We start from the raw sequence: 21,313 nt of genomic DNA, 5'->3' as shown, positions 1-21,313 counted from the left end.
AATATATATATGACATGTGGAAATATTCTCCAACTTACTGCATTGCTTTTTTGAAGATTCACTATTATACCAAATATAGAGAGGCCCAAATTATTAAAAAAAAATTCTACATGAAATAGACTTTAGAAAGACACCTAAAGTCTATTTACAACATAACAAAGAGACTTCAAACTTCTTATAAATTACAAAACTGTCATCGATTTCTTAAAACAAACATAACCTCAAAACCTCAAAAAAAAAAAAAAAAATCTAATACACTCAATAGGACATCAAATTACATAAAAGATAAGGCATGAAATAGTGTTGGAAAGGTTAATTGTGTTTGATCTACGGTCAATGAGCACAGAACAAGTTATTTGACGTCCCAGATTGACCGTATCCGGATTATTGCTCAAATCAAATGGACCGCAGCTGGTAATTTGGATCGTTGGGTGCCAACAGAAAATCTTAGATTAAAAGCCAACGAAGTACATCATCCCCGCACGAATTGCACATGTAGCCAATAGGAACCAAGATGAGCGAAACTCCTCCACTAGAATTCCGCCACGTCACCAAACCGCCAGCTGTCGCTTTCGACCACGTCAAGGCCAAGCATTGCGTCGTTAAGTTAATCACCCTGGGATGTTTCGCAGAACATTAGCCTAATTCTGATCCTGATTAATTACCCTTTGTCTCTTATAATAAAATTCTGAGAGAGAGAGCGAGGAGAGAGAGAGAGAGACAGTGTGCGTGGAAAGCAGAAAGCGTAGTGGTAGTGGGAGAGGCACGGCAGCCGATGCTTTTGATCTGAAGCTTTGGGTCGTCTTTCCCATTTTCTCTCTTAAAGGCTAACGTTTCATTTTCCTGAGAAACAAAACAGCAAATCCTGACTGAGGTACGAACTGGACCCCTGTGGAAATAAACTTGGTTAATTTGAAGAGTCAAAGCCCTAAACAGTCCAATTTGTTGTATTTTTCTCAACTGTTATATTTTTGTTCATTGCAATTGAATTTTTCCATTCCGTTTGGAGTTTCCGTTTTCTAAAGATTCGTTTCTCAGTATTGAGGGTTTATTGGAAAAAAAATTGCTTTGCATTAGTTGATCTGAAAAGAATTGTTTGTCTCTGTGTTGATTGTGGTAGATCTAAATGGGGAAGGGAGGGCAAGATTTCGGTAAACAGAAAGAGGACAAAAACCCTAGGCCGTCCGACGGCGATGTCTTCCCTGCGTGGGCAAAAGAGATTCAGGAGTGCGAGAAGCACTTCGGCGTTGACAGGAAATTAGGGTTGAGTTCCGCAGACGTCGAGAAGCGGCGCGAGAAGTATGGATGGAATGAGTTGGAGAAGCACGAGGGCCAGTCGATTTGGAGTCTGGTTCTGGAGCAGTTCAACGACACTCTGGTTCGAATTCTGCTCGCTGCGGCCGTCATTTCCTTTGTTCTGGCTTGGCTGGACGGGGAAGAAGGCGGCGAGAAGGAGATCACGGCGTTTGTGGAGCCGTTGGTGATCTTCTTGATCCTGATTGTGAACGCCATAGTTGGGGTTTGGCAGGAGAGCAATGCCGAGAAGGCGTTGGAGGCGCTGAAAGAGATTCAGTCCGAGCATGCGTCTGTGATTCGAAATGGGAGTAAGGTTCCCAGTTTGGCGGCCAAGGAGCTCGTCCCCGGCGACATTGTGGAGCTTAAAGTTGGGGATAAGGTGCCTGCTGATATGCGGGTTGTGGAATTGATTAGCTCGACTTTGAGGGTCGAGCAGGGTTCATTGACTGGAGAGAGTGAGGCGGTGAATAAGAATAACAAGCCGGTTTCTGAGGACGTGGATATTCAAGGGAAGAAAAGTATGGTTTTTGCGGGGACAACTATTGTGAATGGGCATTGCATTTGCTTGGTTGCGCAGACAGGGATGTTGACTGAGATTGGGAAGGTTCATTCGCAAATCCATGCTGCGTCGCAGAGCGAGGAAGATACACCATTGAAGAAGAAGCTCAATGAGTTTGGAGAGATGCTTACGATGATAATTGGAGTGATTTGTGCATTAGTATGGCTCATTAATGTCAAGTACTTCCTCACTTGGGAATATGTCAATGGCTGGCCGGCGAATTTCAAGTTTTCGTTTGAAAAGTGCACGTATTACTTTGAGATTGCAGTTGCATTGGCTGTGGCTGCCATTCCTGAAGGTTTGCCCGCAGTCATCACAACCTGCTTGGCGCTTGGTACCCGCAAAATGGCTCAGAAGAATGCCTTGGTTCGAAAGTTGCCGAGTGTTGAAACTCTGGGTTGTACGACTGTGATTTGTTCTGATAAAACGGGGACCTTGACTACAAACCAGATGGCAGTGGCAAAACTTGTGGCTTTGGGTCCTAAACCTACTATACTACGCAAGTTTAAGGTGGATGGGACTACATACAATCCATTGGATGGTAAAATTCATGACTGGCCAACTGGTCGTATGGATGCTAATCTTCAAATGATTGCAAAGATAGCTGCTGTCTGCAATGATGCTGGCGTTACTCATGCAGAACAGAAGTATGTTGCCCATGGAATGCCTACTGAGGCAGCTTTAAAGGTTAGATTAGACCCTTACGCTGTAGGTTTATTCTTTTGACTTTTATAGGTTTATCATATTTTGAAATTGATCAATTACCTGATTAAACATCATATATAGTATTTCCTTGCTTGAGTCTGTCCTTTTGACATTTCAGGTTTTAGTTGAGAAGATGGGCCTTCCTGAAGGGTCTCTGGGTGCAGAATCAAGTGAAAGCGAATTGCTACGTAAGTCACACTCCGGACATGAAAAGCCTCCTTTCTCTATTTTGTTATAATTTTAAATCTGTAAATTTACATGCTCTGGTATGGTTATATCTCTTCTCAAGGTTGTTGCCAGAAGTGGAATGAATTTGAAAGCCGAGTTGCAACCCTTGAGTTTGATCGTGATAGGAAATCCATGGGTGTCATTGTCAACTCCCGTTCACAGAAAAAGTCATTGCTAGTGAAGGTTTGCAATCGTAGTTCAATTTTAATAACAACTTTATGAACTTGCTATATTCATATATTCTAATAATTCTATCATGCAAAGTTGTGTCATGTTCTAATTTTCAAATTTCAATTACAAACTGGGAAACTTTGTAGTGTCCTTTCGCGAAGTATGTTGAAAGGGTGCACGGTAGGAGTCATGAGGACAGTGTCAGATTTTTAGGAATATATGTGAAATATTGTTAAGGAGTTTTTATTTTCCGTCAGAGAATGGTAGGGGGAAAATTATGTTATGTTGTCCTAAGTATGTTGAAAGGGTGCATGGTAGGATTCATGAGGACAGTGTCAGATTTTTAGGAATATATGTGAAATATTGTTAAGGAGTTTTTATTTTCCGTCAGAGAATGGTAGGGGGAAAATTATGTTATGTTGTCCTAAGTATGTTGAAAGGGTGCATGGTAGGATTCATGAGGACAGTGTCAGATTTTTAGGAATATATGTGAAATATTGTTAAGGAGTTTTTATTTTCCGTCAGAGAATGGTAGGGGGAAAATTATGTTATGTTGTCCTGATTTTACTTTTTCACTAAAGTGGTGATCTTGTGAGACTTGGCGAGGCTTTCTGTTTGGAAGTATCCGAATACCTTTGATCCCTGTTTGGAACTGAATTTTGTAGTTGTATTTGCCTTTTTAGAATAAACTAGATTTACCCTTTCAATTAGGTTATAATGTCTGCAATTAATTTGAAACTTCACATTTCAGTTAGAAATAAAAAGCATGATGGATAGAAAGGGCCTTGTCTGTTTTTCAATCTGTGTTTCCTTACTTTTTTGCAACATTATGCTGCTTGTTTCACTGTTGGCAACTGAAAAGATAAGTTAAGACTCATACTAGCTCCGTTTGAAAATATATATCTTAAGGAAATGTTGTGGACTTCTAAAATGGGGTGCTGCATTATTGCAGGGTGCGGTAGAAAATGTGTTGGAGAGAAGCACTAAGGTTCAGTTGCTTGACGGTACTGTTGTACCACTGGATGAGAACTCAAAGAACAATATTGTAAAAGCTCTTAATGAGATGTCAACTAGTGCATTACGCTGTCTGGGTTTTGCTTATAAAGATGAGCTCACTGACTTTGAAACCTATGACGGTGATGAAGATCATCCAGCTCATAGACTTTTACTTGATCCATCCACCTATTCATCAATTGAGAGCAACCTTGTTTTTGTTGGCCTGGTTGGACTGTGGGTGAGTTGTCATATGGCCTCTCTGCATTTTTTTACCTATTTATTTCATCATTGTTCTATAATTTTTTGACCTAACTCTGATTGTTGCATAAATTTGTGAAGGATCCCCCAAGAGAGGAGGTTTTCGATGCGATTGAAGACTGCCGAGCAGCTGGAATCCGTGTTATGGTGATTACTGGAGATAACAAGAACACAGCAGAAGCAATATGCCGTGAAATAGGCGTGTTTGATGATGATGAAGACATTAACCCAAGAAGCATTACAGGAAGAGAGTTTATGTGTCTGCCTGATCGGAAAGCCTATCTGAGACAAAGTGGGGGGCTTCTGTTTTCAAGGGCTGAACCAAAGCACAAACAAGAGATTGTTAGGTTGCTCAAAGAGGATGGTGAGGTGGTTGCCATGACTGGTGATGGAGTGAATGATGCACCTGCCTTGAAACTTGCTGATATTGGGATTGCAATGGGCATTTCTGGAACTGAGGTAATTTATTTAGTTGTTTTCTCTTGTTCAGTCATAATCATCGTATATACGTTTCAGGATACCTGTCATGTAGTATTGTGTTGGAATACTGGAATGGAATTTCACTGCTTTTTTTTTTAGGAGGCACTTAATTACGTATCAAAACCACTAGGAGAGTTAACTTGATATATTAACAGGGTAAGTGCTTGAATTAAATCTTCAATTTATGGTGAGTTTAGTAATTACATGCATCAAAGCAAATTGATAAGTGGCATATAGTATTTTCTTGTTTGAGATTTCATTTTTAGAGATGTAAATGGAATGCTCTGTGAAACAGCACCCCTGTTACCAACCTATGAGTATTAGGGCTAAGGATAAGGAACCATAGATATATTGTTAATGATGTCTTTTAAATGTTAATTGCTCATTAATTTTTTTGCTGAATTTACTAACTCTTTTATTTCCTTCCAGACAGTCTCACCACTTTCATACCATAAACTTTCCAATCTCTTCTCCTTGACAGGTTGCAAAGGAAGCTTCTGACATGGTTCTGGCCGATGATAATTTTAGCACAATTGTTGCTGCTGTTGGTGAAGGCAGATCTATCTACAACAATATGAAAGCTTTTATCAGGTTCGTTTGTTATCTGTGTTTTTTAACGTTTTAGAGAGGGGTGACTAAAACAATGGTTTTTCTTTTCCTCTGAAAATTCGTCCACCATTTTTTCTACTGCCATACATATATAATGCTCCTGAATGATAATATAAAAAGGTTTTGATAAAAGACAAAACCATGGTATGATAAACAAATGAATAAGAAAGAAATTCATATTGCATGGTGTCACTGATGATTTCCAGTTGTCTATACCCTGCCCGGTGAAGTGACCACAGATCTTGATACTTTCTGATATTGACATTTAACCCTGGAAATTTTGTTAATTCACTTAGGTTTCCTCTTTGTTAGATGCCTGGACGTGTATGTTTCCCTGATTTAAAGTTTTAAACCCTGTTTCAGGTACATGATCTCATCGAACATTGGTGAGGTTGCCTCCATATTCTTAACAGCAGCATTAGGCATTCCTGAAGGCCTCATACCTGTCCAGCTTTTGTGGGTGAATCTTGTTACTGATGGACCGCCTGCAACAGCATTAGGATTTAATCCTCCAGACAAAGATATAATGAAGAAGCCCCCACGTAGAAGTGATGATTCACTTATCAGCGCTTGGATATTATTCCGCTATTTGGTAACTTTTCATTTTTTTCTTTCTTCCGATTTGTTGCATTTTGATGTCACAGTTTGTATGACTTCACCTGAGAACATTCTCTCTAATCTTCTCGCTTGAATCTTTGGCTGGATAGGTAATTGGGATGTATGTTGGTGTGGCAACTGTGGGTGTATTCATTATTTGGTATACACATGGTTCCTTCTTGGGTATCGACCTCAGTGGGGATGGCCATTCTCTTGTGACTTACTCCCAACTGGCCAACTGGGGACAGTGCTCATCTTGGACGAACTTTACTGCTTCACCCTTCACAGCTGGAACTCAGGTTATCTCCTTCGAGAATGACCCATGTGATTATTTCCATGGTGGAAAAGTGAAAGCTATGACACTCTCCCTCTCCGTGTTGGTCGCCATCGAAATGTTTAACTCCCTCAATGCCCTTTCGGAGGACGGAAGCCTGTTGTCGATGCCCCCATGGGTGAACCCCTGGCTCCTTGTGGCCATGTCTGTTTCATTCGGCCTGCACTTCTTGATCCTCTACGTGCCATTCTTAGCTCAAGTATTCGGCATTGTGCCCTTGAGCTTGAATGAGTGGCTCTTGGTTTTGGCTGTTGCATTGCCGGTGATTGTCCTCGATGAGATCCTCAAGTTGGTCGGGAGATGGACCAGCAGGTCTCAAGTAACCAAGAGGAGAGAAAAGCCCAAGACAGAGTGAGACAAGTTCCAAATTTTACAATAGAGATTGTTGGTCCAAGGGGTGTTGGTATTCCGTGGAAATGGGGGTCTCTCTGACACAGCAAGTTTCTATCAGGGGGGGTCTCATCTGGACCTCTTCCCGTTTTATTTAAGGGATGGTCTGGCTGTTGAAGAACAATTGGTCACAACAATATCTTGATTTGCCCGTACCCTTTAAATAATTCTTTTCTAGGTTTTTTTTTTTGTTGTTGTAAAAACTGGTTAACTTTTTCCCCATTTTGTTAGAGAATGCAATAGAAGCATTATGCAAGTTATCGTCTTTTGCCCATCTCACTTTCCAACTTGGAATATTTTCCCTCTTGTCGTCAAGAAAAGGATGATGAAGACGCACAAGTATCAAATTCTGATTCCTAAGAAAGCAAATGACACGACAGTAGTGTGATCAATATTCCTCGCAACTGCTCCGCACCCATATAGTTCACCATGATAAAACAAAAGCCTGCTTTCTTCTATTTGGTATATATATATTTTCTTGCCTACAATAAAAGACACCTATATTATATATCAGCAGATAGAAGGGTCATCTTTGACACACAAGCTTCTGGAAAGATTGTAGATTATTTTGATAGAAAAAGAGATTATCCAAGGGAAAAGGGATCGTCAGAAACCCAAAAACGAGAAGTCATCGGGGGATATTTTCTTCATCTACGATTAATTTCGTCGAAGATGTTGAACCATTTAAGTCACGGTTAGAATTCGACTGTCGTCCTCATTCTCTTTTATGTGCCATTTTTCAAGTATATATAGCAATTTCACTCAAATGGTCAATAACCCGAAGTTTACTTTTCCCCATTGCTATATTTCTTGCCTACAACAACCAACCATACCACACAGTCAGTCCACAGTAGATGAACACCCATTCATCCCACACAGCCAGTCTAGAGCAGATGTAACACCCTCACCTAACATAAGCAGATAAGATATGTTACATGCAGAGAGATATTTTTTTACTAAATATACAAAAGAAAAGGTCAAGTTAAACAAGCAAGTAATTAGCCAGGAAAGTTGCACAAAATACATATTGTCATGCGTAGAATTGTGGTTTTCGTGAAGAAATGAAGGCGTGTAGAAAAAATAGATTATAATTAGAAAAACGCACAGGTCATCACTCTTCCATGACAAACCAACCCTATAAAATAAATAAACTAATAGAGAATTAAAATGCCACGCATTTTGGTCCAATTACCATTGAGTTTGAGTTTCGCTGCAACCAACCAGGACTCTGATGCATATTGCATTGCATGTACAATCTCTCCTCTTTTGAAAACTTTTTTTCTTTTGGATGCTTCCATCCAATGAACTGTCCCTTTTCAACTTTTTAATTCGAGTGAGCAAAAAGAAACCTACGTTGTCCAATAAAATGAGTTCGGTGATGGCCAGAAGAAACAAAGGAAATAATTTAAGGTTTTCTTTCGATTTGGACAACCTAGCAATTTTGTCGACCACTGGTGCAGAAAATTTTGTATGTTTCTGACTAGAAATAGGGTGACTATAATTAAAATCACTACGTAATGATATACTTGGAGTAATAAGAATCTAGAAAAATGTTTCAGCCTGCTTGGGATTTTGCCTTTGGTGGTACTGAAAACTCTCTTTTACATGCCAAAAATGTTTTTTTTTTTTTTTTTTTTTTGGTTATAACGATTGACTGAAATCCAATTTCTAAAAAAGCATTTATAGTGCCTCCTTGAGAAACATTTGCACAATGAGTATGTGAGCACTTGAGTTTCAATAAAAACCTTTCATGTGCTTCAAACAAAAGTGCTACTAGTAAAAACAATACTATGCAAAAACATTTCATACAGAGAAGTGCTTTCAAACAGACCCTTGATAATGATGATATCGTATGCAACTCTTCAATTGCCATGAAAATCCCAAATTCCGTAGTTACATCACACACATACACACACAAAGATGTATATATAAATTTAGCTTGGTTGATACTTTTGAAGCATTTAGTATAGTGAATACTTGAAAACTCAATTTTAATGTCCGAATGTTCATTTTCATAATTATCTATCCATCAAAATCTAGTTTTATTTATGAGGTTTAAGAAAGTACATAAAATCTTGGGGTGGTAGTTGGCATTTTAGCACCAAAACTGTGGAAATGCAATAGTTACATATAGTTCCGAAAGCCCCCTTGGACTTAGTAAGAAGTGTAGAGCTAGAAAGAAAGCTGTATAAAGCACAACTCTCCTCTCTCTCCTCTTCTCTTCTGACCAACTAAAGCAAGCATTCACGCAAGCAACGGTTGGACACTTAAATCCACCAAACACAATGACCATCAAAATGCCACCTTCTATAAATCTTTGCCTCAAAGTGTTCTCTAACTAGTTAGCAAACCTACCCAAAAATGGAGCTCAAGGAGTTTAGCCCTAGAATCCGCCGTGGCGTAAACCCTACACTTGGGGAGCTTCTCAAGTCGGTTGGAGATGCACAAAGCCCTGATCATGATCATCATATTCTTGAGTTAGGCTTTCCTTGCAGCTCTGTCCCTCCCTCCTCCTACCCTTTTGTCCTCTCATTCACCAATCTTACATATAGCGTCAAAGTCCGACTCAAGGTGAACTTAATACCCTCGTGTTTCGGTGCTAACTCCAATACGGCAGAGGTCAAATTGGGAAGCAGCAACGCCAACACCAAAGTTTTACTAAATGGCATCTCTGGGGAGGCTAGGGAAGGCGAGCTCATGGCGGTTCTAGGGGCAAGTGGGTCCGGAAAATCAACGCTGATCGATGCTTTAGCCGATCGAATCTCCAAGGACAGCTTGAAAGGCTCGATCACATTAAACGGAGAGGCCTTAGACTCAAGGCTCTTGAAAGTGATATCAGCTTATGTCATGCAAGACGATCTTTTGTTCCCAATGCTTACAGTTGAAGAGACTCTTATGTTCTCAGCTGAATTTAGGCTTCCTCGCAGCTTATCAAAGTCCAAGAAGAAAGCTAGGGTTCAGGCTCTGATCGACCAACTAGGCCTTCGAAACGCTGCCACTACTGTGATCGGCGATGAGGGCCACAGAGGGGTCTCTGGAGGCGAAAGAAGGAGAGTTTCTATTGGAATTGACATAATTCACGACCCCATTGTTCTGTTTCTTGATGAACCAACTTCAGGGCTTGACTCGACGAGTGCTTTCATGGTGGTGAAGGTTTTGCAGAGAATAGCTCAGAGTGGGAGCATTGTGGTCATGTCCATTCACCAACCCAGTTACAGGATTTTGAGCTTGTTGGATCGTTTGATATTTCTTTCTCATGGACAGACTGTGTATGGTGGATCGCCGGCCAATCTTCCAGTGTTTTTCAGGGAGTTTGGACATCCAATTCCCGAAACTGAGAACCGAACTGAGTTTGCTCTCGACCTCATTCGAGAATTGGAGGAAACCCCAGGTCACTATTTCAACTTCGCTAATTTTGCTCACTAAATAACATGATAACACACACGAGTAGTATTTTATCTAATCGAAATAATTAATGTTTAGAAAGGACATAAATTGAATTACCCATAGATTACTTTTTTCCATTAGTATATTTCTTGCCTACAAAAACAAACCATGGCATACAGTTAGTCCACAGTAGATATGAACTCCCATTATCCCATACAACCAGTCTATAGCAGCAGGAGAAATACTTCCTTATCCTCGTTTCATTGCCTCGATATGTATTCTCTCTTTCTCTGACAGGTGACATGAAGAGATATAACACCCTTGCCTATTACCTGGGGATATGTAGAGATATATTTTGTTACTAATTATAAAAAGAAAAGGTGAGTTAAACAAACACTAATTAGCTAGAAAAGTTGCACAAAATACATCATGCCATTTTGTAGAATGGGGTTTTCGTGAAGAAATGGAAGCGTGTAGAAAATAGATTATAGGAGACACAGGTCACCAATATCACTCTTCCATTGGCAAACCAACCCTTAAACTAGCTAATTAGAGAATTAAAATGCCTCGCATTTTGGTCTAATTACTATTGACTTTGAATTTTGCTGCAACCAACTAGGACTATGAGTACGTCTTTAATTTACGATGCATTAAGAAAAGTTTCTAATTGAATTAAGAAAAGTTTAACATATAAAGAAACATAAGTTATCCAATAAAATGACTTTGGTGATGGCCAGAAGAAACATAGCAAATCTACATTAAATTTGTTCACCAAATTTTGCGAATTGAATACGTGGGCCAATTGTATTTTTGAGACTAGAAATAAACAATGTATAAAATGGACATAAATTTGAATCAAACTAAACACTGTGACATGTCACTTGATCATTTTGTACATAAATTTAGTGATGATATGGTGCTCATCACTATTTTTAAAATTGGATGTTTCAACAGGCGGAACAAAGAGCTTGGTGGAATTCAACAAGTCCTGGCAGCTCAACAAAAATCAACAAAGACAAGAGGCAGATCCAAACAACTTGATCAACTCCATCACCAGGCCAAAGCTTTCCCTCAAGGATGCAATAAGTGCAAGCATTTCAAGAGGCAAACTAGTCTCCGGTGCACCAAATGACCCAAGCCTCTCCTCCTCAGTCCCCACATTTGCCAACCCATGTTGGATTGAAATAGCAGTCATCTCCAAACGCTCCCTCACAAACTCAAGACGAATGCCGGAGCTCTTTGGCATTCGCCTAGGTGCAGTCCTCGTGACCGGGCTTATTTTAGCCACCATGTTTTGGAAGCTTGACAACTCTCCAAAAGGTGTCCAAGAGCGGTTGGGCTTTTTTGCTTTCGCCATGTCCACCACATTCTACACGTGCGCCGAGGCCATTCCAATTTTCCTCCAAGAACGCTACATTTTCATGAGAGAAACCGCCTACAATGCCTACCGCCGGTCCTCTTACGTTCTTGCTCACTCTCTAATCTCCATTCCCTCCCTACTCTTCCTCTCCTTAGCCTTCGCCGCCACGACCTTTTGGGCTGTGGGTCTGGCGGGCGGTGTTCATGGCTTTCTCTTCTTCTTCTTCACTATTTGTGCTGCGTTTTGGGCTGGGCATTCTTTTGTCACATTCCTTTCGGGCATTGTGACCCATGTCATGTTGGGCTACACAGTTGTGGTGGCCATTTTGGCCTACTTCCTTCTCTTTAGTGGGTTCTTCATAAGTAGAGATAGAATCCCACTGTATTGGATTTGGTTCCACTACATTTCCCTAGTGAAGTACCCATATGAAGGTGTCTTGCAAAATGAGTTTGATGACCCCACCAAGTGCTTTGTGAGAGGGACCCAGATGTTTGACAGCACACCACTAGGAAGCGTCCCCGTGGCAATGAAGTTGGAGCTGCTCAAGAGCATGAGCACCACTTTGGGCGTCAACATCACCGGCTCCACGTGCGTGACCACGGGAACAGATGTACTGAAGCAGCAGGGGATCACTGACCTCACTAAATGGAGTTGCTTGTGGATCACCGTTGCCTGGGGGTTCTTATTTAGGTTTCTGTTTTATTTTACTTTGTTGTTGGGCAGCAAGAACAAGAGGAGGTAGTAATTTGTGAGGTGAGGGGTGTCACAGACTCACAGTCATGTAATCTGTCTGATTATTATTTTCTCTATTGATTTTCAGTGTATAATTTTAAGTTATTACCATGTAGTTTTGTAATACATACAACACATTGCTTATGAGAGATTTTCACTTCGAATGTCCTGAATCATGATTAATTAGAGGTTGTCACGTGTCCAAGATAAAAGAAAAAATTGAAACAGCTCTTATTAAAGGAGAAGTTCTTTGGTCTGGCAGATGAACCACATCACCCGTCAAGAAAATTCTTTGCATTGGGGTGGGATGAGCATGGACCTGGTTGCGACTTAAATACAACCAAACCCTTTATTTGTGTGTGTGACCAGAGGAGCGACATGGTATGCCTGCCGAGTCCTATAGAACAGATGCCTGAAATAATTCTAAAACAACCTAACAAGCTCAATGCCCAACTCGATATGGGGTCAACTCAGAACAAAAAGAAATAAAACGAGTCAACTCAGAACAAATTACTTACCAAGTGTAAGTTGAATTTTGGTTTTGTGGCCAAATTGTACCTATCGAGCCAGGAATCGTCCATATTGTGCCGGAAGTACTTCTATAAAGTCAATTGGGCCAAGGCCCATTAATATTAGGCCCATGAAGCAATAAATAATGACATTTGGCGGTGATGTTACCTACCCAAATCCGGACTCTAAATTTTTCAGTCTATTTATCTGCTAAAATCCTAACCCTTGGATAAAAGAAAAACGTATCCTGGCCGTCAAACCTGTCGGCTTCATTCTATAAATAACAGAGACAGAATCTATCCCTCTATCTCTCTGTGTTTCGGAAGCGCTGTTAGGGTTAAATCGAAATTTGGGGCTTTTTTACCAGTCAAGGTACGCGCTTTTAACAATAATTCAATTGTTTTAATACTTGGGATTTCAAAGGGTTTTCTCGTTCGCAATTCAGTGAGTTTATAAAGTTATGAGTTTTTAAATTTTTTTCAACGGGTTTTAAATAGATTTGTTTTTCTGTATGCGATAATTTGCTTTCGAATTTATATGTTGAGCTGGAGATTTGTAGATCCTGGGTAATTTCTTGTTAAGGTGATTAAAGAATGTAATTAGGGCTTGTCAGTTGTTTCTGGAAACTTGGTTGGTTCACGCTCTGCACTTTTTTCTTCAAATTGTTTTTGGAGGGGGTTAATTGTCTGATTATTCGAGATTAGGAGTTTCTGTTTTAGATAGTGTGCAAAATTTACTATTCCCCACGCAATGTTTATGGATTCTCAAATTATCCCTTATCTGTGTATGTTTCTTTTTTAAATCCACTAATGAGTTGGGTCTGAAAAAATTACGTACAGTTTTTTGGAATTGGAAGTGTTTGTTTGTGTCTACCAATTCCCTATTATTCATGTCAATTAACTGGATTTGTGAATTGTAGCAAGTTTTTTTTGTTTTTGTTTTTGTTTTTTTGTTTTTTTTGGGGACAGAATTGTAGCAAGGTTTCTTGTTCAGTGTTTACCTTACTGATTACAATTTTTGTTGGCAGCTTGAAAATGCCTCGTTATGATGATCGATATGGCAATACACGCCTATATGTTGGTCGTTTGGCTTCACGCACGCGTTCACGTGATCTGGAACGCCTTTTCAGCAGATATGGCAGGTAATTGCTTTTGTTGTTTCAGAATGTATTTTGAGTGATAGTTATTTCAGAATGTGTTTTGAGTGATAAACTCATCATCCATGCAATATATTCAAAATCACAATAGTCATGTTAAGGTACCTTATGAATTGAAATCTAATGGAAAACTAACTTATCCATGCAATATATTTGAAATCACAACATCAGTTCGTGAGGGCATCCACCAGAAGTGTTGGGGACATTTGGTTCCTTGCCAAGCTTGCCTTTGTGCTTGGTTTAATGTAAATTTTCATGTTCTGTGTGGGAGCTTTTTGCCCCTAGGTGTTGTGTTTTCTTAACTTGAATAATCTTGTTGAAGGTTTTCTGGGGTTTGGCCTTACTTGGAGGTCTATGGTGAGAGGGTGGCCTTGGTGGAATTGGTGGAAATTCTTGCCGAGTGTATATGAGACTTTGGTGATTCTTTCTGTAGTCTTATTGCGTGTTTTTATGCAAATGGCAACAATCTCAATCTGGTGTTTAGTTCGTCTGTGACGGGCGAAGTATCATGCACTTGAAGTACTTAAGTAATGATAGCCTTACTGTTTCTGGCAACCGTTTACGCAGAGTACGAGATGTGGACATGAAGCGAGAGTTTGCATTTGTTGTAAGTTTTTCTTACTCTTGGTTTTTCTATTCTTTTTGCTTATATTTTGTTATCTTCAGAACCTGCTTAGGGATCATAAAACCCAAAAAATGGGGGTCACCTGTTTTGTTTTCTGCTCTTACTTCTTGATAACAGGAATTTAGTGATCCTCGAGATGCTGATGATGCCAGATATAGCTTAGATGGTCGGGAGTTTGATGGAACTCGTCTTATTGTTGAATTTGCAAAGGGGGTAAGGCCTATAAGCTGAATTTTCCATTCCAAGTCAAATACCTGTGCATGTTATACTACGGATTCTTCCAAGTTTTTGAATTAAAATGCCCCTTCTAGTTTCCTGGTTACATACAGGGGTGTTACAGTGCCAATTCATGATTGCTATTCCTGCTGTACTCCCAATCTTACTTGACATTTAAAACTATATCCCTCTTTTCCTCGTCACTTTATATTACTGTTCTCAGGTTTCTAATCTGTTCATGTACTGTCATCAAACTGACATCTCCTCTCTGTGTTATGTGGAATAGGGACCGCGTGGTTCCCGGGAATATCTGGGAAGAGGTCCTACTCCTGGGTCTGGTCGTTGCTTTAATTGCGGTATTGATGGCCACTGGGCTCGTGATTGCAAGGCTGGGGACTGGAAGAATAAATGCTATCGCTGTGGAGAAAGAGGTCATATAGAAAGGCAGTGCAAAAATAGTCCCAAGGAGTTAAGGTAATCAGTTTTTCTCAAGTCTTGTTTAATTGCTTGTTTCCTTCCCCCTCCTGTTTTTGGATGCACTGTGGGATTCTTTTTTGACTTTGTTCAAATTAAATTATATTGCAGGCGTGGGCGGAGTCGTTCACCTGGATCACGTTCGCCTCGCCGTGGGAGAAGCCGTAGCCCAAGTTACAGCCGAAGCCGCAGCTATAGGTCAGTGAGTATGCTCTTGATTTCGAGTTTCGTTATCACATGTATTTTATCATATTATATAATGTGTTCTTGGATGTATTTGTAATTTTGACATGATTGATATGAAGATCAGTAACAACATTTGTTTACTGTAGTTATCTGTTGCGTAGTGAGTGAGTCGTAACATGCTTGGGGTTTAGAACTGTGTTTCTTTTATCTAAGAGAATAACTGAATTGGTATTATTCCTCATATGACCTAAGGTGGAGGGGAAATGGTGAACAAACTTAGATTCAGATGCATGATGTCTATTGAGATTTATACTTAATATTTTTCTAACAACTTGATCATTTTGTGTGTTGCCAGTCGATCAAGATCCCCAGTAAGGAGAGGGAGAAGCCGAAGCCTGGATCGGTATGACAGATCACCGAGCCCTCCTTACAGGAAGAGTCCACCGCCCTCAAAGGGGAGGAAGCACAGCCTTACACCTGATGAAGGCAGCCCCCGTGGGAGAGGTAGCCCTTCTCCCAGAAATGGTAGACTCAGCACAGAGCGAGATGGCTCAGACTACAGTCCCAGGGGAAATAGTAGAAGTCCAGTTAGCCCCATAGGGAAAAGCAGAAGCCCGAGTAGCCCTGGAAGGGATAGCCCTAGTGTTGGGAAGTACCCGAGCCCTAGTGAAGCTAATGGTCGCAGCCCCAGTCCAAGGGACGATAGGAGCCCTGTTGATTATGAGGATGGACGCAGTCCGTCACCCTAGGCTGTTCTGGAGAAGAATTTGTTCTCTTAGACAAAACTTTGAGCATGCATAAACTATTTAATTTTTCCCTGCTTGTTCTATCTATGAGCATATTTGACTCGCACGTTCTATTTAAATATTACATAAGAAACCAAAAAAGGGAAAAAAAAAAAAACTTGTGGAGTTCAATCTTGTTACCCTATTTTGAAACTAGTCTTCTCTTCAAGATATATCAATAAAATAAAACTGAGTTTAGAACAATGACCCCATTCCATCTGTACCTAATGGAAACACACGAACTAAACTGGTCAGCGTGAGGTTATTTAGCACGGCGGATTGTTATGGATTGAATTAAATCTTAGGATTGTCTAGGATTAGCTCTGATTGGCCTAAGTTTGATTAAGTATTGGCTTACGTTTGGTGCTGCGTTGAACTAAGAAGTTTGATTGTAAAAATAGTGAAGGCTTATGTTTGGTGCTATGTTGGACTAAAAAATAGTTCTTATAATATTTAAATTTAATTGGGGTTTTTGACCTAAAAGATAAATAAATGCTAAAAGAAACCCAATTTAAAGATTTATAACAATATCTGACAACCAAAAAAAAAAAAAAAAATTTAAGACAATAATAAAAAGAAAACAAATAAATTTTTTCTTTTTTATAATGAAAAATAAAATTATGATATTTGTTTTTTGGCTTCTCAAGATTAATCTTAGTTGGTGAAAACATTGTTAAATGAGCTAAGTTCACTCAATATAATTCTAGGTTTTTTAGGGACCAAGTAAAACAATAATTAAATTATATATATATGTATAATTTTTTATATATTTGACTTTTGACTTCAAACTGAAAAATATAATTTGATAAGATAAAAATTACTTGCGATAAAGAAAGCATCACATCATGAATTATTAAACTTGTTTCAATATCAAAAAAATATCAAACATTTGTAAATTACTATAGTTTGATTTTCCAAATGCAATATCAAAATAATTATTGTAATATTAAAATTTAGTTAAGGATTTTTATCTGCAAAAAAAAAAAAAAAAAAAAACTCATTCAAAGATCTAAAACAATAATTAAAAGAAAATAAATAAATTTGTGATATTTTTTAAAGAGAGGCGTCGGACTCACGTGTTCTATTTAGTGAGCGTGCTATTTAGAGAATCACTTTTTAGGCTCACTGTATTAGACGAGCGAGTGATGCGTTTTTTTCACTATTGGACTATACAGTCTCATTTAAGTTAGTCTCGTCTCTTACCAAACAAGAGTTTCGAGTAATATTTAACCTAGTCCAGTCCAGTGAGGCGTACCAAACATGGCCACGTTTATGTGGACAGGGAACAGGGACTAGGTTTTTTTAGCATTTAAGCCTTATTGTTACTATAAACCTGGCACTAAAGAATTTGACCACCTATATAATCCCTAATTACATTTCACAATCAATTGATTGTTTTGAATTTAATTGCCAGGTAAAAATGCCAGAAAGTGAGTAAATAATTAGACAAATAAATTACTAGTTTGGAACAGATAACTGGTTGGAATAACCAAAAAAATAAAATATTCCACTTCTTGGTCAAATTAAATTTTAGTTATTTTCTTGCTTGGAATAAGAACACTACAAGAAACCTTCTGCAACAATTTGAATAAACCTGAACCACCGCCATCCTCCAACTCTTATCCACAAAATGTCCAACGCAGTGGCTTTGCCCTGTCTTGGCATAGTCAGCATGGCACGCCGGCCACGTCAGACGGCCAAGACAAAGCCAAGCAAAATCCCGCCGCCGTCGACGACGAGTATCGGGTTCGGGACGAAGAGGAGGGAGCAGACGTGGCAGTGCATAGAGGGTTGTGGAGCTTGCTGCAAGCTCGAAAAAGGTCCCTCCTTTGCTACCCCTGAAGAAATCTTCAATAACCCAACTGACGTTGAGGTTTGCTCTTGTTAATGTCTCTGAGAAAATCCTCAATATCATTAGTTTGTTTTTCTTTTTCGTTTTCTGAATTGGGTTTTATGTGAAATATTTCAGCTTTACAGAAGCATGGTGGGTGCAGATGGGTGGTGTGTGAACTTCGACAAAGGCACACGCAAGTGCTTAATTTACAATGGTGAGGCATTTCATTTCACTTGTTTTACAAAGCTCACCTTTTTGTTTTCAGCCTTCTCATTTTACTTCGAAATCTTTAACAGATCGTCCCTATTTTTGTCGTGTGGAGGCAGAGGTTTTTCAATCACTGTATGGGATTAATGAGAAGAAGTTCAACAAGGAGGCCTGCAGGTTGGCTTTCTGTTAAAAGCAATTGAGAATGATGGGTTCTTTTAGTTTTTCTTGTTCATGCTTTGATTTGGCTCAATTTTCCGTCTTTTTGGTTGCAGGAGCTGCAGGGACACCATAAAGTCTGTTTATGGTCCTCATTCAAAAGAGTTGGTTAACTTCAACAGCGCAGTAACTTCAAGCTCCAGCAGCAATAGTTGTTAAATGAATGCAATTTGAATGCATTGCTAATTATGACAATTTTGTAGCAAACTGGTATAACAAATTTGGGCAAGATTCACTTTTGATGGACCTTCAAATTCCTCACTCAATTCAACTGGCCAATGATTAGTGATCTCCACTTGGGGAAGAAACTTCGAGAGCCAGAGTTTTTCGGCATCTGCAGATTCTGAGAAAAGAAATAGGCTTATCCAAAGTGACAATTTAATGTAATTCACAAAATGCTTATTTGAATCTTTCAACATTTTTGTTTACAAGGTTGAGGACTTGGACATACCTCAGAACACTGTGTACCAAAACCATCTTAAAAATGATTGGTTTCGCATAAAGAGCTCAGTTTGCTTGATCTACTTGATTTAGAATTAATTTGTACAGCTGTCGAATACTGATCCTATTTGATTTACCATTGAACACATGGACTTATCAGATTAAGCTCAGAGTTGTAGGAGCGTGAGAAAATTGCGTGGACATATGACCTCTAAGCCAGTGAAAGCTCTCAAACTTGGTCCCAAGACCACCAGTCTGTTAAAACCGTTATTTCAAGAAGATTCATAACCACCACAGATCCAAATTCAAGAACTTCTCCTCACACACTTTGTTCACCTCCTCCTCTTTCTCTCCCTCTCTCCAAAATGCCAAAGTTGATGATCTCACAAACCTCAACTTCAACCATGTCCATACTTCTCCTTGTAGCTTTCTTGGCCCTCACTCCCACCATTGAAGCCCTCTGCTCAGACACCGTGTTCACTTCTCTCTCGTCATCCGGCTTCACACTCTTTGCTCATGCTTTGCATTCCCACAACCTCACGGCCACCGCCAGCACCACCGTCACCTGTTTCATCCCGCCCGATGACAGCTTCTTAGGGCAACCCCTCAATGCCAACACCCTCCGCGCTCACATCTACACGTTGGAGGCCTTGCCTTACCAGTCCCTCCTTAGGCTTCCACTGAACACCACCCTCCCAGCTCTCCACCACAACACAAGGCTTGTTTTCGGCACTGATGGCAAAAGGGTCTCTTTCAATGACGTTCTTGTCACTGCCCCGAATCTCCACATTGATGATTCTTGTGTTGTTCATGGCGTTGAAGGGCCTTTGGTGCCAATCCCATCATTGATGGATGATGTTCTGAGGCCAAGAACCGAGACTCTGCCATCTCCAGCCTTGCCAAAGCATCGGGGTCATCGTCGGTTCGCAGAGATTGTCAGGTTTGTTCGTCGTGCACCCAATCCAGTTCTTGTGGATGGGGATCAAGACACCTACCTCCCTTGAGAATTTTTGAAGTCTTGGCAATGTTTCTTTGTCTTGACGGGATATTTGATGTTTTACTGTTAGTGGAGCATTTCGATTCTGGTTGTTAATCTTTGTGATTTTGGTAGTCATATTGTTTGAGATTTAGGTGGTTTTGGGTCAAAAGAGTTTGTCAAATCATGGTGCAGGTTCCATTGCTTGTGGAACCAGAAATGCTGTGTAATTGTAAACCATAATGAAATACCATTTGGGATTTATTCCAAACCAGTTTCTTTCTTTTCTTCATTAATGATCTCCTCATAAACGGAATTTATGAGCTGAAGTTTACATTTGATGAATTCAGCAGTGAATTGTTGTCGTGTGACAACTTGAGAAGATATTTTGCCAACCACATTGAAAGGTAATGGGATTGTATGGACCAAAAGAAAGGCTTTCTCAACAAGTGGAGGCTGTGACTTCTTCTCTCAGAGAATAAGAATCGAATAGAGATGCTCTGCCGGCCAATCTCTAAAGTCTTCTTTTCATACAAAAAGATATTCGGTTCATGAAGGCATTAGTAGTTAGTAACCAAAGTTATGGCCATTTACGATAGATTTCAGAGACCTATATGCTCATGTTCCCTTTTCTTTTCTTGTATCAGAAACAACCTTTCCCACATAATATAAGCTCTAGCCTCTAGCCTTTCCTCGAATGTCCCAACTCCTGAATGCTTCCTTCCTAGAATAGAATAGAATTACCTGTCTACACGGGACTAAGCTAAGTTTCAGAGAGACCTTTGAGCAAGGTTCGACCTGCGTTGGAGCTTGAACATGAACGAGGAAGAAGTCCAAGAAACCCACCTCATTCCATATGATAGAAATTATGTCATTGCTTACAATGATGAACATCAGCCATCAGATGCAATATGGTATCCTTGTCCTTTCTTCAACCCCATTTCTTCCCAGGAGGGATTTCTTGATGGTTTAACATCTCCATCATGCGGGACAGATGCGGCCGATTTCGCAAGCAGTCTCTGGAATGAGAATGAACTTGCTGAGGAGACTTATGAGGGTGAAGAGTTACCATATTATGGCTGTGGAAACTGGCTTAGAGAATATGAGAGCTCCTTTGGTCAGTGTTGGGGAGATGGGTACTTCTCCCACGGCAATGGAACTCACAACAATGAAGGAGACAGTGAGTTGAAGGAGATAGAAGGCTCCAGGCAGAGTGAACAACAACATGAAAGCCATTTGAGGCATGAAGAAGTCACTCAAGATGGCCATCCTTCTTGTGACTCCAATCCTTGGTGTGATCTTTGGCTTGCATTTGGAGGGGAAACAGAGACCCATGGCTGGGGTGAGCAAGAAACCAGGATCACACCTTCCTACAACGTGCCGGATTTCGGAGTTTGTGAGAGTCTTTTTGGCTACCGGCCTTGCTTGTATCGATAAGACTGAAAGACATGTAATGAACAGCAAGTGAACAATGACTTGGCAACAATCTATGTGATCATGGAATTTTTGTGTTTCGCATTCTGATGTAAGATACGGGTGAATTGTAGATTTAGGTAGTTTAGCAGAAGCGTCTAGAGAACTT

The 21,313-nt window shown here is 39.9% G+C and overlaps 6 protein-coding genes across 7 annotated transcripts; all 6 read left to right on the top strand.

Moving 5' to 3' along the window:
- The first annotated feature begins 632 nt into the window (after nt 1-632).
- Nucleotides 633-6,895, top strand: LOC117629836 (calcium-transporting ATPase 1, endoplasmic reticulum-type-like). Its single transcript, XM_034362465.1, has 9 exons — nt 633-874; nt 1,121-2,542; nt 2,679-2,748; nt 2,850-2,971; nt 3,912-4,193; nt 4,295-4,672; nt 5,175-5,284; nt 5,666-5,894; nt 6,010-6,895. The coding sequence occupies exons 2-9, from the start codon at nt 1,127-1,129 to the stop codon at nt 6,586-6,588; spliced, it is 3,186 nt and encodes a 1,061-aa protein (XP_034218356.1). The 5' UTR covers nt 633-874; nt 1,121-1,126; the 3' UTR covers nt 6,589-6,895.
- A 2,087-nt stretch (nt 6,896-8,982) lies between these two features.
- LOC117629837 (ABC transporter G family member 20-like) lies at nt 8,983-12,139 on the top strand. Its single transcript, XM_034362466.1, has 2 exons — nt 8,983-10,014; nt 10,965-12,139. The coding sequence occupies exons 1-2, from the start codon at nt 8,985-8,987 to the stop codon at nt 12,110-12,112; spliced, it is 2,178 nt and encodes a 725-aa protein (XP_034218357.1). The 5' UTR covers nt 8,983-8,984; the 3' UTR covers nt 12,113-12,139.
- A 779-nt stretch (nt 12,140-12,918) lies between these two features.
- Nucleotides 12,919-16,186, top strand: LOC117632075 (serine/arginine-rich splicing factor RS2Z33). 2 transcript variants are annotated; one of them, XM_034365456.1, is made up of 7 exons: nt 12,919-12,984; nt 13,640-13,753; nt 14,091-14,375; nt 14,511-14,606; nt 14,896-15,083; nt 15,195-15,281; nt 15,625-16,186. In XM_034365456.1, exons 3-7 carry the CDS (start codon nt 14,277-14,279, stop codon nt 16,016-16,018), a joined length of 864 nt encoding a protein of 287 aa, XP_034221347.1. In that variant the 5' UTR covers nt 12,919-12,984; nt 13,640-13,753; nt 14,091-14,276; the 3' UTR covers nt 16,019-16,186. The 2 variants fall into 2 exon arrangements, with proteins under 2 accessions (XP_034221347.1, XP_034221346.1); XM_034365455.1 differs by having other exon boundaries at nt 12,922-12,984; nt 14,336-14,375.
- A 1,467-nt stretch (nt 16,187-17,653) lies between these two features.
- Nucleotides 17,654-18,834, top strand: LOC117629629. Its single transcript, XM_034362179.1, has 4 exons — nt 17,654-17,927; nt 18,024-18,102; nt 18,185-18,272; nt 18,371-18,834. Exons 1-4 carry the CDS (start codon nt 17,685-17,687, stop codon nt 18,471-18,473), a joined length of 513 nt encoding a protein of 170 aa, XP_034218070.1. The 5' UTR covers nt 17,654-17,684; the 3' UTR covers nt 18,474-18,834.
- Nucleotides 18,835-18,983: 149 nt separating this feature from the next.
- LOC117629630 (fasciclin-like arabinogalactan protein 21) lies at nt 18,984-19,992 on the top strand. The gene has a single exon (XM_034362180.1). It carries the CDS (start codon nt 19,121-19,123, stop codon nt 19,757-19,759), a length of 639 nt encoding a protein of 212 aa, XP_034218071.1. The 5' UTR covers nt 18,984-19,120; the 3' UTR covers nt 19,760-19,992.
- A 360-nt stretch (nt 19,993-20,352) lies between these two features.
- Nucleotides 20,353-21,255, top strand: LOC117629628. Its single transcript, XM_034362178.1, has one exon. It carries the CDS (start codon nt 20,548-20,550, stop codon nt 21,166-21,168), a length of 621 nt encoding a protein of 206 aa, XP_034218069.1. The 5' UTR covers nt 20,353-20,547; the 3' UTR covers nt 21,169-21,255.
- The last annotated feature ends 58 nt before the right edge of the window (nt 21,256-21,313 follow it).

This window comes from Prunus dulcis, chromosome 6 (genome assembly GCF_902201215.1).
Source record: "Prunus dulcis chromosome 6, ALMONDv2, whole genome shotgun sequence".
Classification (NCBI taxonomy): domain Eukaryota; kingdom Viridiplantae; phylum Streptophyta; class Magnoliopsida; order Rosales; family Rosaceae; genus Prunus; species Prunus dulcis.
This window is presented reverse-complemented; position numbering and strand designations above follow the sequence as displayed.

What these genes read in the sequence shown, in the direction of transcription:
- LOC117629836 (XM_034362465.1), top strand. Translation starts at nt 1,127, where the DNA reads ATGGGGAAGGGAGGGCAAGATTTCGGTAAACAGAAAGAGGACAAAAAC. An exon ending in CTACTGAGGCAGCTTTAAAG is followed by an intron (nt 2,543 to 2,678) that starts GTTAGATTAGAC and finishes TTGACATTTCAG; the next exon opens with GTTTTAGTTGAGAAGATGGG. An exon ending in AAAAGTCATTGCTAGTGAAG is followed by an intron (nt 2,972 to 3,911) that starts GTTTGCAATCGT and finishes GCATTATTGCAG; the next exon opens with GGTGCGGTAGAAAATGTGTT.
- LOC117629837 (XM_034362466.1), top strand. Translation starts at nt 8,985, where the DNA reads ATGGAGCTCAAGGAGTTTAGCCCTAGAATCCGCCGTGGCGTAAACCCT. An exon ending in AGAATTGGAGGAAACCCCAG is followed by an intron (nt 10,015 to 10,964) that starts GTCACTATTTCA and finishes ATGTTTCAACAG; the next exon opens with GCGGAACAAAGAGCTTGGTG.
- LOC117632075 (XM_034365455.1), top strand. Translation starts at nt 13,647, where the DNA reads ATGCCTCGTTATGATGATCGATATGGCAATACACGCCTATATGTTGGT. An exon ending in AATAGTCCCAAGGAGTTAAG is followed by an intron (nt 15,084 to 15,194) that starts GTAATCAGTTTT and finishes ATTATATTGCAG; the next exon opens with GCGTGGGCGGAGTCGTTCAC. An exon ending in AGCCGAAGCCGCAGCTATAG is followed by an intron (nt 15,282 to 15,624) that starts GTCAGTGAGTAT and finishes GTGTGTTGCCAG; the next exon opens with TCGATCAAGATCCCCAGTAA.
- LOC117629629 (XM_034362179.1), top strand. Translation starts at nt 17,685, where the DNA reads ATGTCCAACGCAGTGGCTTTGCCCTGTCTTGGCATAGTCAGCATGGCA. An exon ending in ATAACCCAACTGACGTTGAG is followed by an intron (nt 17,928 to 18,023) that starts GTTTGCTCTTGT and finishes GAAATATTTCAG; the next exon opens with CTTTACAGAAGCATGGTGGG. An exon ending in TTCAACAAGGAGGCCTGCAG is followed by an intron (nt 18,273 to 18,370) that starts GTTGGCTTTCTG and finishes TTTTGGTTGCAG; the next exon opens with GAGCTGCAGGGACACCATAA.
- LOC117629630 (XM_034362180.1), top strand. Translation starts at nt 19,121, where the DNA reads ATGCCAAAGTTGATGATCTCACAAACCTCAACTTCAACCATGTCCATA.
- LOC117629628 (XM_034362178.1), top strand. Translation starts at nt 20,548, where the DNA reads ATGAACGAGGAAGAAGTCCAAGAAACCCACCTCATTCCATATGATAGA.